At 43.3% G+C, this 17,523-nt stretch overlaps 2 protein-coding genes across 3 annotated transcripts in view; both read left to right on the top strand.

The window, feature by feature from the left end:
* Positions 1-5,756, top strand: part of llgl2 (LLGL scribble cell polarity complex component 2) — a 32,354-nt gene extending 26,598 nt beyond the window's left edge. Inside the window, exons 20-27 of one of the 2 annotated variants that reach the window (XM_080789736.1) lie at positions 367-533; positions 1,531-1,795; positions 2,263-2,419; positions 2,529-2,557; positions 2,779-2,826; positions 3,304-3,346; positions 3,988-4,049; positions 4,311-5,756. In XM_080789736.1, the coding sequence (XP_080645862.1) occupies positions 367-533; positions 1,531-1,795; positions 2,263-2,419; positions 2,529-2,557; positions 2,779-2,826; positions 3,304-3,346; positions 3,988-4,049; positions 4,311-4,315 (776 nt within the window). In that variant the 3' untranslated portion in view covers positions 4,316-5,756. The remainder of the gene's footprint in view (positions 1-366; positions 534-1,530; positions 1,796-2,262; positions 2,420-2,528; positions 2,558-2,778; positions 2,827-3,303; positions 3,347-3,987; positions 4,050-4,310) is intronic. The other variant, XM_080789737.1, reaches the window with a different exon arrangement.
* A 2,135-nt stretch (positions 5,757-7,891) lies between these two features.
* Positions 7,892-17,523, top strand: part of myo15b (myosin XVB) — a gene marked incomplete at its 5' end in the record, with an annotated part of 35,273 nt that continues 25,641 nt past the window's right edge. The window contains 16 exons of the mRNA XM_080790055.1: positions 7,892-7,896; positions 8,676-10,785; positions 11,006-11,182; positions 12,483-12,547; positions 12,722-12,785; positions 12,990-13,099; positions 15,150-15,224; positions 15,356-15,449; positions 15,723-15,826; positions 15,999-16,062; positions 16,202-16,315; positions 16,417-16,578; positions 16,721-16,834; positions 16,934-16,992; positions 17,160-17,283; positions 17,374-17,469. Of these exons, the coding sequence (XP_080646181.1) occupies positions 7,892-7,896; positions 8,676-10,785; positions 11,006-11,182; positions 12,483-12,547; positions 12,722-12,785; positions 12,990-13,099; positions 15,150-15,224; positions 15,356-15,449; positions 15,723-15,826; positions 15,999-16,062; positions 16,202-16,315; positions 16,417-16,578; positions 16,721-16,834; positions 16,934-16,992; positions 17,160-17,283; positions 17,374-17,469 (3,537 nt within the window). The remainder of the gene's footprint in view (positions 7,897-8,675; positions 10,786-11,005; positions 11,183-12,482; positions 12,548-12,721; positions 12,786-12,989; positions 13,100-15,149; positions 15,225-15,355; positions 15,450-15,722; positions 15,827-15,998; positions 16,063-16,201; positions 16,316-16,416; positions 16,579-16,720; positions 16,835-16,933; positions 16,993-17,159; positions 17,284-17,373; positions 17,470-17,523) is intronic.

Raw genomic sequence — 17,523 nt, 5'->3', positions numbered from 1 at the left:
CATGCAGACCTAAACTGTGGGGAGTAGTTGGCACGTCGTCATACAACGTGTTTGCCAGCTTTAGCCCATTAAAACTGGGAAAGCATCTGTGTCATTTTAGATTTTAGCGTTTGCTATTTTAGATAAAAAAAAAAAAAAGGAAGTGTGAGAAAACTGATTCAAAAGGCATTCATAGAATCAGCCCAGTGGTCTTAATGGGTTAACAATTGGCCTTTTGATAAAAAATAAAGAACATACTTGATTACATCTAAATCTTACACCCTTTCCCCTTGCTTCCTGTCCTTTCTTCCTCTCATTTCCTCTCGCTTTCTCCCTCTCTCTCTCTCTCTCTCTCTCTCTCTCTCCCCCCCCCTCCCGTCTTTTCAGCCAAGGAAATCCAGCTAATGCACCGTGCCCCGGTGGTCTGTATTGTTGTGATGGATGGCCATGGCTCTCCTCTCCCTGAACCCCTGGAGGTGGCCCACGACCTGGCCCGCTCGCCCGACATGCAGGGCTCCCACCATCTACTGGTTATATCCGAGGAGCAGTTCAAGGTAAGGAATACTTAAGGATTACCCCTGTTGTATACACGTCCTTTCTAAGCCTTCCATAGGGTGCCAAGGACGTGTATACACGTCCTAGGGGGGGCTAAAACAAATGGTTTTTTTGGCCTCTCCTTCTTGAATGTACTCATTTTGGTTTCGTACATGCGCACTGCCATTCACTTCCTTGTTTACGGCCTGATTAGAATGGCTCATAACTCTAAATCTAGAGAGCTCTCGTTGGTCCCCAAAGTGCAATGTTCTGTCTTCATTTCTGACTTCAGCATGTATCTCGTTTGGAATATATATGCTTCTAGAGAGACTTTAGGTGTTCCAGCATGAGGTAAGAAGGGAAGATTATGCCTCCCGGTTTTTTGGGGGGAACAGAAGGCGGGGCTTTTCAGAGTAAAATCTACCATCTCCCGGCCTTTATTTTGAAGAATTTAATAAAGTGTTAACATGCGCACACACAAAGCAGCAGAACCACAATTCATGCATGACCCGGGTGAGGAACCATTGTTCCTATGGTTCAGAGGTACTCTGAAAAGAGAATAATAATAGAAACAATATCGTCACAGAACAAAATAAGAAATGCAATAATTAGTACATACAGTAATTGTGCCAATCGCAAAACAAAGTATGGCAATAAACAAGGATGTAAATTGTCAAATTGCATTAATAAAAATCAGTCCCGTGTGAAGTGAGGGGTGCTCTTATCGTACATAATCATACATCCACTCATTCCAGCCAATCACAATTTGCATCCTCACCTTCGTCATCAATGTTTGTGTTATGCAACGTTTGTATTTACACAAACATAATTGTCCATTCATTGTAAATGGCGTTTAATGTTTGTGTTGGGACAAGAATTGGGCTACATACACCAAAAGCTGAACATGGGAGGAGAAAAAAGGTTGTAGCCTCTTCAACGCCCCAAGTGGAGTTGGCCCCTGAAATCTGACCCTATTTCCTTGTGTGTGTGTGTGTGTGTGTGTGTGTGTGTGTCTAGGTGTTCACTTTGCCGAAAGTCAGTGCCAAGATGAAGCTGAAGCTGACTGCCATCGATGGCTCCCGCGTGCGGCGAGTGGGCGTGGCCTGGTTTGGCAGCAGTCGGACGGAGGACTATGGGGAGAGCGGCCTGCTGGTCCTCACCAACCAGGGAGACGTCCACGTCATATCGCTGCCGGGGGTGAAGATGCAAGTGCAGCACCCTTGTATCCGCCGCGAGGACGTCAGCGGCATCGCTTCCTGTGTTTTCACCAAGCACGGACAGGGTAAGAAAGGCTTGTCCGGGACACTTAGTGTGAAGCCCAATTTAAACTTGTTGAAACGTATGAGTGTTTCTCGCCAGAAATGACTGATTTACAAGCTAACAACGTTAAAAGAGAGAGGGAGAGGGAGAGACGCTCGCAGCTACTCTACTCCTTACAACAGTGTTTCACCGGATTTTTCTGTTAAATAAATAATTAGCGCGTTACTGCACACGTCTGTAGGAACCGATAGTTAGAACTGAAATTGAATTATTGTAATGGGTACCCATGCATGTTCTGTTCGGTACCTGCTTGGTTCGGGACCCACCCCTAGTGCAGACTCTGTAATTTTCCCCCATTAAACCACCCATTGCTATAGTACACCCATTGTGTTAAGTGCTTTCTCTGGTACTGACCTCCTCTGAACGTACTTGTCTTTTCGTTTTTTTACCCATGAACACCCCCCCCTCATGCACACACACACTCCTCAGGCTTCTACCTGATCTCTCCGTCTGAGTTTGAGCGTTTCTCTTTGTCCGCCCGCTGCTTGGTGGAGCCGCGGTCCCTCGTGGAAGTGCTGCCTCTTTCACCCACCTCCACCCAACTCAGAGCACAGCCTGAAGGGGCATCTGCAGAATCAGATCACAGGTTCACACATATATACACACACACACTTTATTTTCTTAGTTTCTTACTCATTCAGTTGTTAGTTTATTTCTGTACTGATCAACTCTTGTATTGTTTTGTGTCATTCCAGAAATGCCAGAAGGGACAGTGATGATGCAGGTAAAAGAGAATGTTGTGAGATAATGAAAACCCCCCACGACGTACTCAAATGTGCACGATTCACAATACTACATTCTCTAATGTAGTACGCTCTTGTTGTCTTGTTGTGCTTGTGCTAATATGCAATATACCTGTCTGTTTGTACAACCACACACAAACTCCCCTTGTATGTGCCTGTGTATACTGATGTGCTGACTGCCTGCCTACTGCCTGTGTTCCAGAAAGCGCTGCTAGACGTGTTATGGAGCATGCTTTGCTGAATGACGAGAGTGAGTACTCAGGGAGAGAGAGATCGTATTAGATCATTCAGTTGAAGAGAGAGATCATATTAGATCATACAGTTGAAGAGAGAGATTATATTTGACACTGGCATCTCAATTATTCAAACCCTGAAAATGGAGCTTGAGTTACCTGTAGTGCAATGTGTGCTGCCAGATGACTACCGGTATGTCAGCTTTTCTGTGTTGTCATGACACCCATTGTGATAACGGACACACCTACTGTAAAATCAGCATTGTGCAAGCTCAGAACCTGTGCTGTATGTTTTCAAGCTCAAAACCTGTACTGTATGTTTTGTCAAATAGCAAGTGTTTGCCAAACCATCATTCCTCTGCATGATTGAAATAACCCCCATACTAAACATGGTTCACTGAATGCTTTGATATCGTCACTAACACGGTTGATTTGTACGAGAACTAAACAGTTTAACAAAGTTGCTAAAAGTGTGTGGTTTTGTTTCATTGCAGAGGTACTTGAGGAAATCCAGAAGTCATTAGAAGGAGACCAGACGTAAGTATGGGTCACCCTTCTTCAAGGAGAATGTAAGGGCCTCATTCATAGACTGGTCTTAAGATCATTAAGTAACTAATTTATCTTAAGTAACTAATTTAAGTACAAACCGACTATAAAGCACATATTCGTAAAACCTTACTTGGAAATACAGGGCTGTGAATCTGCTCATTCTGAGACGAGAGATGTTATAAATTGTGTGGCAAAGTTCTTCGTTTTGTGAAAGATGTTGTCAACCGTATGTTTCAAATGGGGACATACACATGACTGGGATTCCTCTCTACGGAACATTCCAGAGGGAACTCGGTGACAGGATGTTTATCCCAGACATCTCTTCGCGTCATGCCCACTGTGATGCAAGCTATTTTACACATCTAAACAGATGGATTGAATCCATTTGTGTGGTACATTTTATTCACAGGGAGATCTTTATTTGGTCCTTCTGCAGAGGCAAAGATGCACACAGGTGTGCATGTTTAGATTAGATCATTTAAGACTCATAAATCAAAGTTTAAGCATAAATCCAAGACTATGTCTATGAATGAGGCCTTTCCAAATAAGCATCAAGCTTTGTGAACTGTTGTTTCAAGGCCTTGTGTCCATCTGTAGCCATGTTCTTACAAGGGATTTTCTGTCCACAGAACATTTCTGGAGAATAATGTGAACAGTACTCTAGATGGAGGGAAGGTGCTAAGCAATGGAGGTAATACTTTTTTCTAACTTCTGTAATCAAATCGCATGCCTCATGCCTGATTTTATGTTTATTTGCACGCCTTGAAAATATATCTACAAGCTAACGGCACATTACACTGTGACATAATGTATTGTGATACCTGGTGAGCTTGTTGATCGGCTATTCTGTGCGGGACAACTGTGCAAAATGAGTATGTTAAGTTAAATCTGTTTGTAAGCATCATAATGTCTAGTGATGATTTTCCTTGTTTTCCTCTTTTTTTTTTCTCAGACTGACCGGCACTGATCTCCTGGCCTATTACATCAACACTACTACTACTACCACTACTGACCCCTAGCCTCAGACTGACAGCCTGGCTGACTGACTTCAGCCACCTCCCAGTGTATTACCAAAGGGCTTTAGTCAGTAGTGCACTAAGAGGACTACGGATGCTATTTGAGACTTGCCCACTGCTTCAGACAGCGGGGGCATTGGAGGGACCACCGCCTGTGCCTAGACCAGTCACTGTACCTGCCCCTCACCACCCGCGGTGTTGTGCAGCTCCTCGCCGACTCAGCCGGCCTACCGATGGCATTGTGGCGGGTCACCATTTAATCCAAAGCCTCTTAAACACATTCCTAATTATGTGACCATTAAAATCAGTCATTATTTTATCATGCCAGCGTCATACCAGCATCTCAAGCCTGCCATACTGTATACGTACATCACTTAGTTAAACTTGCTCACTAAAATACTACCCCTTCACGATTCCATTGGAAAGCTTTTTTTTTTTTTTTACCACCGCCTGTTTGACCGCACCTGTGGAACTGTGGTCTGTCCAATCACCACCCTGCCTCTGTTGCACAGCCTCACTGGCCTTATCTCCCCAGATGGACAGAGGTACAGGGTACAGGGAACAGGGGAAATGGAGTCTTGTTTTTATGCTGATGCTTGATGTAACTTAAGTTCTACATGTAATTTGTGCCTGTTTTTAGTTTTTATTTTATTTTTATCTTTATCGATTACTGATGAAACCTCAAATCAACGCAGATAAACTTATTCAAGGGAAAAAAAATGTTTTTAGAATGAAATGATGTTCCAGCATGAAAAAAAAGATGTGACACAGGAGCTGTTTTTATATATTGGAGCGTTTTAGTTTTTTGTTTGTCACAGACATGACAGGTTTATTTAGCAGCACCAGGGAGGTACAAACCCACTGCATTTAATGTCTTTCAACGTTATGTTGCTAACTCATACCTCCTTCCCCTCCCGTCCACTAGATAGCATGTTTAGTAAGTTTGTTACCTGCCATAGGTACTTCTCCGCTACTGTGGAGCACAAAATGCTGTACTTTTTAGGGGATTGACATTTTATGGGGCTTTGTTTTTAATTATTTTCTTTTTTAATGTAAACCTTTTTTTAATGCCAGCCATGAATAATGTAATTTAGGAATGTAATTTTAAGATATTGTAGTCAAATGTTTAATATATATGTATATGAAACTGTATACCTGTGTTAAACAGTGGGTCTATTTTAACTGGGGTTTGCTGCTATTTAGTCTGATCTTACAAGGAAATATTTTGGTACTGTCTATCAGAATGCTGGGTATTTTAGCATTTGTGGCCTAGAATATATTTTTGTAGTGAATGATTAAGTCTAAGAACCCTAATTTTTGTTGATTTGTAACTTCACACTACAGTTTCCTGCTCGATGATGATTACATGTTTTTCACAAGAATTCCTGTGCCATTTGTCATTTTTACTTGACTAGACCGGTGCCCGGCTGTAGAGCACAGAGTCGGTAATGATGGAAGTTGGAGATCCATGCCCCACCCGGCTATGCAATGACCTGTGGTACCTGTGTCAGATTACCCGTTACACCCATCTATCTGTATCCCTTTTATACCCATGAAGTTCTTTTTCATGCCTGCCCAAATATGGAGTCTATGCAGATGCAGTCGGAACATATTTGTGATGTCAGACAGGCCAGCTCCATATATGGAGCCTGGGCAGGGGCCTTGTCCAGAGTCTGTGTAGAGGCCTTTTGTGGCTGTTCTGGACAACTGTGGGTCCGACTGACTCGACACCGGGCACTGCACTCCCTGTGGGGGTGTTGAACGCATGTGTCGAATTTGAAGTCCGTGGGGCGATCGGTTCTCGAGTAGATTACAGACATACGGACACACAGACTTGATGCATTTATAGATAAGATGCGTGCGTCATCATTTAACATTTGCATTTCATAACTTAAGTGCCTTGACAAGTCCTTGACTTAACATCTATAATTAAACTCACTGCTTATCAAGAATGACCACGGACAGCGATCGCTGGGTTGTCTGTATGGTGAAGTGGGTAAAGAAGGGATCAGTTGTCATACATGCACAGCCAAGAGTTTTGAGCATCCATTATGGAATGAGGTGCTTTGTCCACTAATTGCGCCAGCCATAGTGGCTTGACTGAAACCTGAGCCTTCTGAAGGACCTGTCTGTGAGGCTTTGCTGAAGAAAGCCTAATTCATGCTTTGCAAATGCTGAAATGTAAGCATGAATTACGCTTAAATTGTTGTTTCACATTCAAACATGTTTGGGGTCATTTTAACTTCTCCTCAGATTTTTGTGTGCACCCCAGAAAGTTTTTGTTGCTAGATTCAGTATTTAGATATTTGATATTCATTTGAACCCTTTGAGGTCTCTGTTACAGACGGGCAGAAGAGAAAGTTGGAAGAACATCCATAAAAACCTCAGCTTAGCCGGTTGGTGTGCTGCTGGCCCTGTGCTCCTTGTGAGTAGCGAGGATGTTGGTTTGAGTCTGTATCTACCCTTGGAATCCTGTCTCTCTGCACTTTCTGAATAAAGCTGAAAATCTCAACAAATTCTATAATATAAACAAAAAAAAAGCCAGTCATTAATGTTTCAAATTGTACAATTTGCAAATATGCCGGTAAATATTTGTCTTAAAGATGGTGCCCTATATGGCGTCCTATATTAAGATTATGCAGGTCATATCCCATCTGACACGTTCACGTATCAAGTGGTTTTCCTATAATAAAATCGTAATTTCCAGCGTTCCAACACATACACTGATGGAATCTTTCTGTCCTACAGGAGGAGGCAAGGCAATGTGTTTTTTCGCCAAACCCTTTCTCTCTCCCATCAACACCTATTGTCAGTCACTCAACACACTGCCTCTCACCTTTCGTTCCATCCATTCACCAGCTGCCCATATGAAATGCTGCAGAGCTGTATGACCTGCCAAATGGAGGTAAATAATTCAGAAGGCACTTTGTGTGCTTGTGCATGTGTGTGTATGTGTTCACCTTTTTTGGGTGCGTGTGTGTGTGTGGGGACAAACTACACACCCATCCTTTGATGGGTGGATATTGTATGTGTACTTGTATAACATTAGTGGGTGGGATATCGGCTCGTAGCTGTGCCCCAACCCTCTAGCGAATCTATGTATGTGGTCAGTGACACCAGTTCTTGAGGACACAACGGAACACTTTTCAGACCCCCAGCCATGCCTATGTTTCACCTGAGAAGACGGGTAAGCTGCACTAAACTCAGATGAGCTCTCTCGATGCTCTACCCCCAGCGTGTACTGCTTAATAGAACCGCTTTTGGATGGATGTAAAGGTGGCCAATCAATGCCACTTTGATTTGACCTAGAGATATAACTGTTTGGTGTTACAAAGGGAGAGGAGGAGTTTATGTTTTTATCCGGCCAAGGAAATAACATGTTGTACTCGCATGTTGCTTATAAGCACCTGTGTTTTGGTTTGGTTTCATTGAATGAACACACATTATTTTACATAGTGAAGATGGGTTACAGCCCAACATTACAACTAAGGCAGTCTAGAGGATTTGTCTTTGGAAAATGAGGTTAGTAGTGGGTAAACAAACGAGGTCTGACCTGTCTAGTCTGGGAACAAGGGGTCAGGGTCAGCTAAATGTGTGAAACCTTGTCTAGGTGCTGACTGACTGACCCAAGTACCTGGTTTCACTGAGCTTGAAGGACATGACATTCAATCAACCTGCTGCCCTCATTTATAAAGGTTTTAAAATGAGTAATGGATCTTTCAAAGTGCTTAAAAAAAGTGTATTAATTTAATGTGACTGTGATTATGTGCAACATTTGTTTTAAAATAATTTAGTGATTTTAAATGTTTTTGCTTCATTTTGTTGTTCTAGGTAAAAAAATAGATATTTCCAGACACTGAAGATCTAGCCATGTCTGCTGCCAAATCCCGTAGCAGAGCACATGGCACAAAACTGAAAACACAAGCTGGAAAAGAAGAAATTCAGCAACAGAAACATGGAACAAAGAATGTCTCAAAAGCACCTAAACCTTCTTCCAAAGTTCATTCTGGTAAACCAAAAGGTAGGGGGAATTCACCCATTCCGGATCAGGATGAAGCCAAAGGTAGGGGGAATTCACCCATTCCGGATAAGAAAGATGAAGCCAAAGATAAAGTTAAGAATATAAAGGAAGAAAATAATAACAGAAGAATAGTGCAAGAAAAGAAACCACACAAAGAAACAGGGAAGCAATTGGCAAATGACCAAACTGTGCACAGCAAAGTACAACCCCATAGTAAGAATAGCAATTCTTCAGAATATAAGAGAACCAAACTCCAACCAACCCCCAAAACCACTCCAAGAAAGTCAAGGAGGATCAATAGAACCCCAGCCAAGACTGTGAACAAGAGAAGTGGCAGGGTGACAGGGTCCTCAGAAACTGAGGAGGAAGAAGAGGAGAAATCTGAGAGTGACGCAGGAAGCTCTGCGGAGGAGCACGAAGAGGGTGAAAGTAAAGATGAGAAGGAGGAGGAGGAGCCGGCATGTAATGAGACTGCTGAGACGCAGGGGAGCAAGACCAGCAGTGAGGAGGAGGCTGAGGTGTCAGACACACAGGGAGACACAGAGAGAGGGATGGAAGAATCAGCGGCAGAGGAGGAATCGGTGAAAGAACTCTCAGATGAAGATGTGACCAACAGTGAACCGGAGGAAGTACCTGCCACCACTGAAGAGGAAGAAGAGGAGGTCATAAGGTCAGAGGCAACTGACAGTGATGGGGGTGGAGAAAAGGAGATAACTAAAGGAAAACGGTGTCGACGGTCTGCCACTGATAAAACTGGCGGAAATAGGCGACTCAGACATAGGGCAAGTTCCTCTGGGACTGCTCAAGGGGGCAAACAAAAGATGTTTAAAAAAACAAAGGAAGATAAGCGAGCCGAGAAGGCTGAAAAACAAAGGGCCAAGGCGGAGAAAAAGGAGGCGGAAAAGGAAGCAAAGCAAAAAGCGAAGGAAGAAAAAAAGAACAAAAAGAAGTTGAAAAAAGAGGAAAAAGACTGCACTGTTCAAAAGGAGGTGCAGCCTCTGGTAATGGCCTCTCTAGCCAAGGTTGACACAGCAAAAGGGAAGGCCCAGCTGCTTCAGTTAGCCAACAAAACCAAGAATGTAAATGAAAAGACTGCGCCATTAGAAGATGAAGATGAAGAAGAACAGGATGCTACTCCCACGGCATCCAAAGCTGCCATAGGCCAGCGAATGATGCTTCTCAAAGTCAGAGGTAAAAGCTCCAAAGACAGCCCAGGGCCCGAACCAATGAAAGAGGAGCAACGGGATGCAGGAAGTCATGCCAAAGGCCGTGCCCAGAGTCTACTTCTGGGAAAGGCAAAGATGGCCTCTATTCAAAGTAGGACCAATAAGACATCAGAGAAGCCTGTTGAGGAAGCATCAGAGAGTGAGACTGCAGATGGAGGGTCCAACAATCCCAAGGAAAGTCTGATAACACGAAGAAAAAGTGTAACAACACTTGGCCGGGTGTCCTGCTGGATGCAAAAGAAAATGCCAAAGGGCTTAAATCTGAGAAAAAGGGTGTCAAATTGCACCAGAGCCATTGGGATCTCCCACTGGCTCTCGCTCCGAGCCCTTAAAAAGAAAGATGTGGGGAAAAAACCCAAGGGCAACTTCCTCAAGAACAGGTTGGCTATGAGAGTTGCCACAAAAAGTGACCTGGTAAGCAAGAAGAGCAAGGGCCCCTCTGAGAAGAGTGCTAAAGAAACACCCATATCCCAGGGGAAGGCAGAAGAGGAATTAGACGAGGCAGCTCCAGCTGCAGAGAAAGAGGCGGAAGCTAAATATGCTGTGGTGCTCCCCAGAATGAACAAACTGGGCCTAGGAAAGGTAGCCCAGAAAACCCAGGCAGCATCTAGCTCAACAAGCAGCACCACCACCTCAGAACCCAAACCCCCGAAACCAGGTGCCAGGCTCGTATTGCCGGTCAAACCGGACCTCGGACTCCTCAAAGCCGTCAAGAAACGCACGCCAGCGTTATCAACATCGGTTGGGGAAGCGGAAAGGAGTCCTGGGCCCACTGCCAGTGCAGTGGCACCGGGGGGATCGTCTGACACAGAGGACCGAAACAGGAAGACTGCCCTGCATAGTCAAAATGGTGTCAGCGTGCTCCAGGCTGCTAGGGGGAAATTGGGCACCTCCCAGATCAACCTGACAAAGATGGCCCTCTCTGGGGGAGGGGTCAGCGGTGGAGCCAGAACACCAGACCCAGAGAAGGAGCCTGTGCCTAGGATACCCAGGTCCGCTGACACGCCCATTCAGAATGGTGAGCCAGCAAGGCCAGTGTCGGGGAGGAGGACCTTCTATGAGGAGGATGCAGACAGGGAGGTGGCCCACCTGATGGGTGACAGGGGACAATACATTACACAGGTGCACTGGGCTGGGAATGCACGGATGAGTGGAGACCCTCAGGTAGGTATCAACCGAATAATCATTTATGTTTTTCTCTCTGAGGAACAAGTAGAATCTCATTCTGTGAAATGCCAGTAGATAAGTGAGATGTTTTCTTCGTGTTGTGTTAATTATACATTTGTTTCCACCAGTGAAGAGCTTTCTAAAAAATAATTTGTCACACAAGCTTCAGTGATTTTATGAGCACATTCTCCTCCTGGTTGTGTGTTTGGTGGTTCAGGACTGGCTGCGTGCTGAGCACCTGCTGCCCCACCAGACGGTGGAGAAGCTGACCAAAAGAACAGTGTATGACGACGAGGGCCAGGCCCAAACGGTCCCGGCCCACAACGGCAGAGGCCCATGGGAGTCAGAGGACCCTACACAGGACATGCTGGAGAGTCGCCTCTACAGCACACAAGTACTGATGCTGCATGAGTTTATAGGCCTGGCACAATGATTACATAATCGCCTAATTCAATTGTTTGGAGAGAAAAGAATATAAAAAAAAACGATTAAATGTGTTTAAAACTAAGTGATGCCTTTGTATATATAAGTTGTTTGTCATATCTGCCCTGTGCAATTTGTGATTACGAAAACTCAAAGGCAATCGTAATTATTTGTGTGACAATTAATCGTCAATTTAAAATTGTATGCATGAGAATGGACCTTGCACGTCCACCCTCTTAAAACTGCTCCATCAGTTAAATGCTGTGAAAATGTATTCAAAATGTAATCGTAAAAAGTGGGGATGCATGATATAATCTGTAGCATAATCTGAATTGGCCATATCATACAAATGCCATATCGGTATCGGAATCCAGATTATTTAATCGGTTTTCACCTGGAAAAAAGAAAATTCATCAATGAGTTAAATATAAATCAAAATAATTCCCTGTACCTCTAGTCTAGAACAAAAGCCAAATTATGTAAAATCTTAAGTAAAAATAAACGTTCTACACAACAGACACTTGCAAAAGAGTATAGGCTATTTATTGATTGATTCAATACTTTATTAACAGGCTTTTGGCCAAGCCCCTATAGGGCCTAGGCTTGTTTCCCTTGTGGTTCTCTGTATAATATCAGAAACGGTCAGAATCTCTATCGGCAGATATGACCCTGCAAATAATCGAAGATCGGATATCGGTCATAATTTCATAATCGTGCACCTCTAGTAAAACATTACTCGAAATTACATACCATAGCAAAGTTTTGTTCTCCTTTAAACCATTTTAATTGCAGGTGAACTCATTTATGGTGATGTCTACCGGTTTGAGTTTCAGCATCATCATTATTTCTACATCATCACTTATGGCCAGTGTTTATTGAAGGCTAGAGGACATAAAGGACTGCTACTGGTTAATTTATTTCCCAGTACAAAAGAGCATACAACACACTCTAGCATGCTGCTATGAGATTGCACTATATCAGCTATCACACGGCTCCACCACTGCAGGTGGATTGGTTACCTGCCGGGAAACGTTATGAGTGGACCATTTATCCCTAAGCTCTAACGGAGAAACATCAAGCCAAATGCAATGCTAATCGCACAAAGCGCTTTTTGCTGTAACTAAGCTTTACTTGGTTTTTTTAGAAAGCTATAAATATTCCAATTCCGCTAAACAGGAAGGTGAATAGGTAATGAGGGTGAACACACCATGTCCATTGTACTTCCTGCCTGGTTGTGTTCATCTTGTTTACTGTTGCCTTTCCTCTCTCAGGTGAAGATGCCAGGGAGTGACAGAGCAGTGGAGGTGGACGAGGTAGAGGATCTCTCCCAACTTGAGTGAGTCACACGCACGCACGCACACACACACTCACTCACAAAAAACATGTGTAAACAAAAACACATATGCACATGCTCGCACCCTCATACACAGACAATATATAAACATATGCCACAGTATAAACATAAACACAAATGTCTGACCACTGGTCCATCACTGTGCTCTGTCCTCAGAGAAGTGTCAGAGAGTTCAGTGCTTCTGAATCTGAAGAAGAGGTTTCATCGAGACTGTATTTATGTCAGTTAAGTGTCCTCATCCTCATTGACTGCTTACCTCATCCTGTGACATTCCTTCAATAAAATCTATGTCCTCGCCCTTTCCCTGATGAAATGACTATTACCATCTGTTATATCCCTTGAGATCTGTTGTACGTACCAATATGTTGCGCCAACATCCCTGTTGACTGGCTGTATCACATTCCTCTTCTCCTGTCACTCTCAGACATACATAGGGAACATGTTGATGTCGGTGAACCCCTTCAAGCCTCTTGGTATCTACACAGAGGAGCTGAGACAGCGGTACCAAGGCAAAGAGCAGCAGCGCAACCCACCGTGAGCATATAAGTCCTTCTCTCTGTTATAAGCTGTGAAGTGTCTTAGCTGCTGGACATGGCTACACTGAAGAATGAATGCTTTGCTCCTCAAGATTGATTTAGACAGAGGGTGGAATTGGGTGCAAGGCTGAGATTTTTTGTTGTAGTGACATACAAGTTCCTAATGTAACTGCACTCCTGTCTAATTGTTTGACATGCAGCCTTTTCTAGGTGCTCTAATTAATTATTGCTTTGTGTTGTGTCCAGGAGGACTATACAAGGGTGACAATTTAGGATGGGAAATGGGCTGGGTTGTAGGGCAGGGGTGAATGATGGGAGACATACTTTTCTTCCCGGTTCATTTCTTTATATATTTGTATCCACTCAATGTTGCACTACTACAAAAATACACTTTAAAAGTGCTGTAATTTATATGTTTTATTAAAACAAAAACTTAAAGCTCTATATTCCGATATATCATTGCGTTAGCAATAATATCTGGCCCGGCAAATCAATTTCATTTACGACATCTGACTGACTGTACCACATGTAGGCTATAATATCCAAATAGATTTAACTCCCACCTGAAGAAAGGTAATTATACTTTTATTCATGTTGAGAGGGCAGGCAGTTTGCATGTTCTCCCCGTGTCCCCTAGGGTAGATACCCTCACAAAAACATGCAGTAATCCTGGTCTCTAAACTGCCTCCCCCTGGCCAGCCGGGGCGCCTGATGGAGGGGAAAGGAACTGGTTGGAATAACGTGTTCCTTCCACGCGCTACGTCCAACCAGGGAATCTCCCCCCTGTCAGGTGTAAAGGAGCAACTTGGACACTCAAGCATGAAGGAAGCATGAGTTAAGTCTGTTGCTCTCCCCAGGTTGGCGGAGGGTGTGTAGAGCCCAGGATCACATTAGATGATTGACACAGGGGTGAAAAATGGGTTACAAAATCGTGGGATAAAATAATATATTTAAAGAGAGGGCAGGCAGTGGCACATGAATCAGGCCGTTTGGGATACTGTGGCACTGAACCCCACCTCATCTTTCCAATATTTTTTCAATATTCTGTTTTCACTTTGGATGGAAATAAAAACAGTTTCACATGCCTTGAACAATGCAGATTTCTCTCTGTATCTAAGAAGAGACCTTGAACAATTTGACTGTCTCTGTCTCCAGATAAAAGTAACTAAAAAGCGCCACATTCAAGGATGTTCCCTGCACAAAATTATTACATAGGCATTTCTATACAATGTGATTACACACACATCTATCAGTATAGTTATACCACACAAATTGTAAACATTTATAGCAATATAGCCTGGCTTTTATTAAGTGGTCTGTTGTAAATTCCAGGCAGTTCTTAAATTAGTCAGTGGATTATGTTCTGGCCTGCCATCTAATGGCTTAGAAACAAATTGTCCTGAGGTCACTTGCCGACCTCGATTAAATTGGTATCCAAACCTGATTTTCTTTTTAATAAAGAGTTTAATTGTCAATGGTTTTTAATGGAGCTTAACAAGATTTTACAAAATAAAGAACTGAAGGTCAATATACACACCCATATTAATATATATTAAGTTAAAATTTGAATAATAGCATTATTAGCATACCAACATCAACATTTACTTGTTAGCATTGCAAACCTATTTGCAACATGAGTGTGCAGCATGAATTAACTAGAAAATAAATTGTACTGATCATAAATTAACTAGAAAGAAAATCACTTGGCATGAAATAACTAGAAGGAAAGAAAATCACGGCAAATTACATTATACATTTCATATTCTATCATAACAATCAGTGAATTTACATTATACTCATTTACACATGTTTATCCACCCATGGAAGCTCAGTGGAAACCTGCAGTCAAAGACCTTTAGCAATGCCCATTGCCTGACCAACTGACCAATAATCTCTAGCCAAATGCCTCCAGCTTGCCTGCCTGAAGAAACAATGGCGAATTCAGTAGCCCACATTAGCAATGTCAACTTAGATTCCAAAAGTCTCTCCTACCGCCATTGCCATTACTATTGTGGGTGTTTCACTTTACGTTTTTTCTTCTACAACAGTCATGTGTATGCCATGGCTGATGCAGCCTTCAACCATTCCCAGAACTCCACTGAAGAACATTGCATTGTTGTAAGGTATTGTGTTTGTGGAGAAACCATATTTGCCCTATTTTCATTAAAAAAATGTTCTTGAAACATATTCTTGTGCCATATGGTTGTTGTAGGTCTCTATGTTCAGGCTGATATAAATCAGGCTCTCTTTGCAGTGGTCAGAGTGGTTCAGGGAAGACTGAAGCTACCAAGCTGATCGTTCACTACCTCAGCTCCATGTACCAGGGCAGAAATGACAACCTGCGACAGGTACACTTACAGTATGGGACAGCTCCTTATATAAGAGTATAACACCTCTTAATCCCCACACAATTCCCAAACCAAGTTAGTATTATAATGCATTATTGCATTATTTTTTAAATGTTCTTAAAATATTGTTACCACCTTTATTTCTCCTTGTCTGTCTGTCTGTCTGTCTGTCTGTCTGTCTGTCTGTCTGTCTGTCTGTCTGTCTGTCTGTCTGTCTGTCTCTACTCTACTCTACTCTACTTTACTCTACTCTACTCTACTCTACTCTACTAGCCTATGGAGGTTCTTCCTATACTGGACAGTTTTGGAAATGCCAAGACCATCCTGAACAACAACTCCAGCCGCTTTGGAAAATTCCTCCATGTCCACATTCTCCAGTAAGTCCACCCACACTCCCCTATCCTATGCCTTTGTGTATTTTGTTATATTTCACCTGTTTATTGATGTAGATTACATTTGATCCTTTAGTCTCTCCCTCTGAAGACATTGCTTGTGGTTGTATTATGTGCGGACTGAGTGTCTCCTCCTGTCTTGTCATTGGTCAACTAGTGGGGTCGTTGTAGGGACCTCATTGTCAAAATATCTCCTTGAGAAGTCCAGGGTTGTCTTTCAGGTAAAGACATCGAGTGAGGTGTGCAGTGTCCTCAAAATAGCTATTGTGGATGAAATGCTGTGCATGAAGTGATGCGGGAAGTAGGTATGGAATCAACCGATGACTCTAACTAGGCCTTGAATCTCTTTTTCCTTTGTAGGCCAAAGAGGAGAGAAACTACCATGTGTTCTATGAACTGCTGGCTGGTATGAACGAGTGGGATAAACAGGAAGTCTATTTGCAGGGAGCAGAGACCTACTACTACCTCAACCAGGTTTGTCTTTGCTTGCTTACTCTTCTTTTCTTCATCGCTGTATTTACCCCCCCTCTCTCTTGCAAAGGATCTCTCACAATGTGCATTGTTGTCTCTGTCAGGGTGGTGCCTGTGAGTTAAAGGGGAAGCAGGATAAGCAAGACTTCCAGCTCTTGGTCCAATGTTTTGAGACAATCGGTCTCCACGCCGACCAAATTTCCACCATCTGGGCCATCCTGTCTGCCATCCTCCAGCTAGGCAACATCTGCTTCAGTTCATACGAGGTGTCTGTATACATATACATAGCGTGTGTGTGTGTGTGTGTGTGTGTGTGTGTGTGTGTGTGTGTGTGTGTGTGTGTGTGTGTGTGTGTGTGTGTGTGTGTGCGTGTGCGTGCGTGATATAAACCAGTGTCATCGTTTTCAGAGTGAGTCGTTTGAGGTCGCTCGTATCTTCAGCGAGGCTGAGGCCAGGAGAGTTGGCTCCTTGCTGCAGATCTCCTCAGAGGCTCTGCAGACAGTCATCACCCACCGTGTCACAGTCAGTTGCTTTCTCCTATAGAACTACTGTATACAGTACATTTTCCCTAGCCAACAGTCCTGTTTCTCCCTGTGTGCTGATCCTCGTTCTGTTCCATAGGAGACTACTTATGACAGGATCTACTGCCCTCTGTCTGTGGAAAGTGCCATAGAATCCAGGTATGAACAATTGTGACTAGACTCATCATTTGCTCGTATAGTGATTATTCCTGGAAAAAGAAGAAGAAAAGAAGTAGAGAGCATTAAGGTTTTGTGGAACAGCTACATTTAAAAACAAATGTCTCCCGACTCTCCTCACTGAAAAGCTTTTCTCCGTTTCTCTGCAGAGATGCCATTGCCAAGGCCCTGTATTCCGTGCTGTTTGACTGGCTATTAGAACAGATCAATGATTGGCTGAGCCCTACGGAGATGGACAGCACAGTGGGAATAGTGGACATATATGGCTTTGAGGTTGGTACCTTGTCTGAGATGAAATACTCTACATCTCCGTCTGAAATATAAAGTGTGAATCATGGCATGTCATCTCTGGTGTTGTTGTAGGACCTCGGAGTAAACAGCTTTGAGCAGTTTTGCATAAATTTTGCTAATGAGCAGCTGCAGCACTTCGTCAACTTGGCGGTGATCTCTCAAGAGCAGGTCAGTGAAACCTCTATACTGACCTCCAGGCATCTTACATTTGTTTGTTTCCCA

The sequence above is a fragment of the Protomyctophum bolini genome (assembly GCF_963924005.1).
Source record: "Protomyctophum bolini genome assembly, chromosome: 18".
Taxonomy (NCBI): Eukaryota; Metazoa; Chordata; class Actinopteri; order Myctophiformes; family Myctophidae; genus Protomyctophum; species Protomyctophum bolini.
This window is presented reverse-complemented; position numbering and strand designations above follow the sequence as displayed.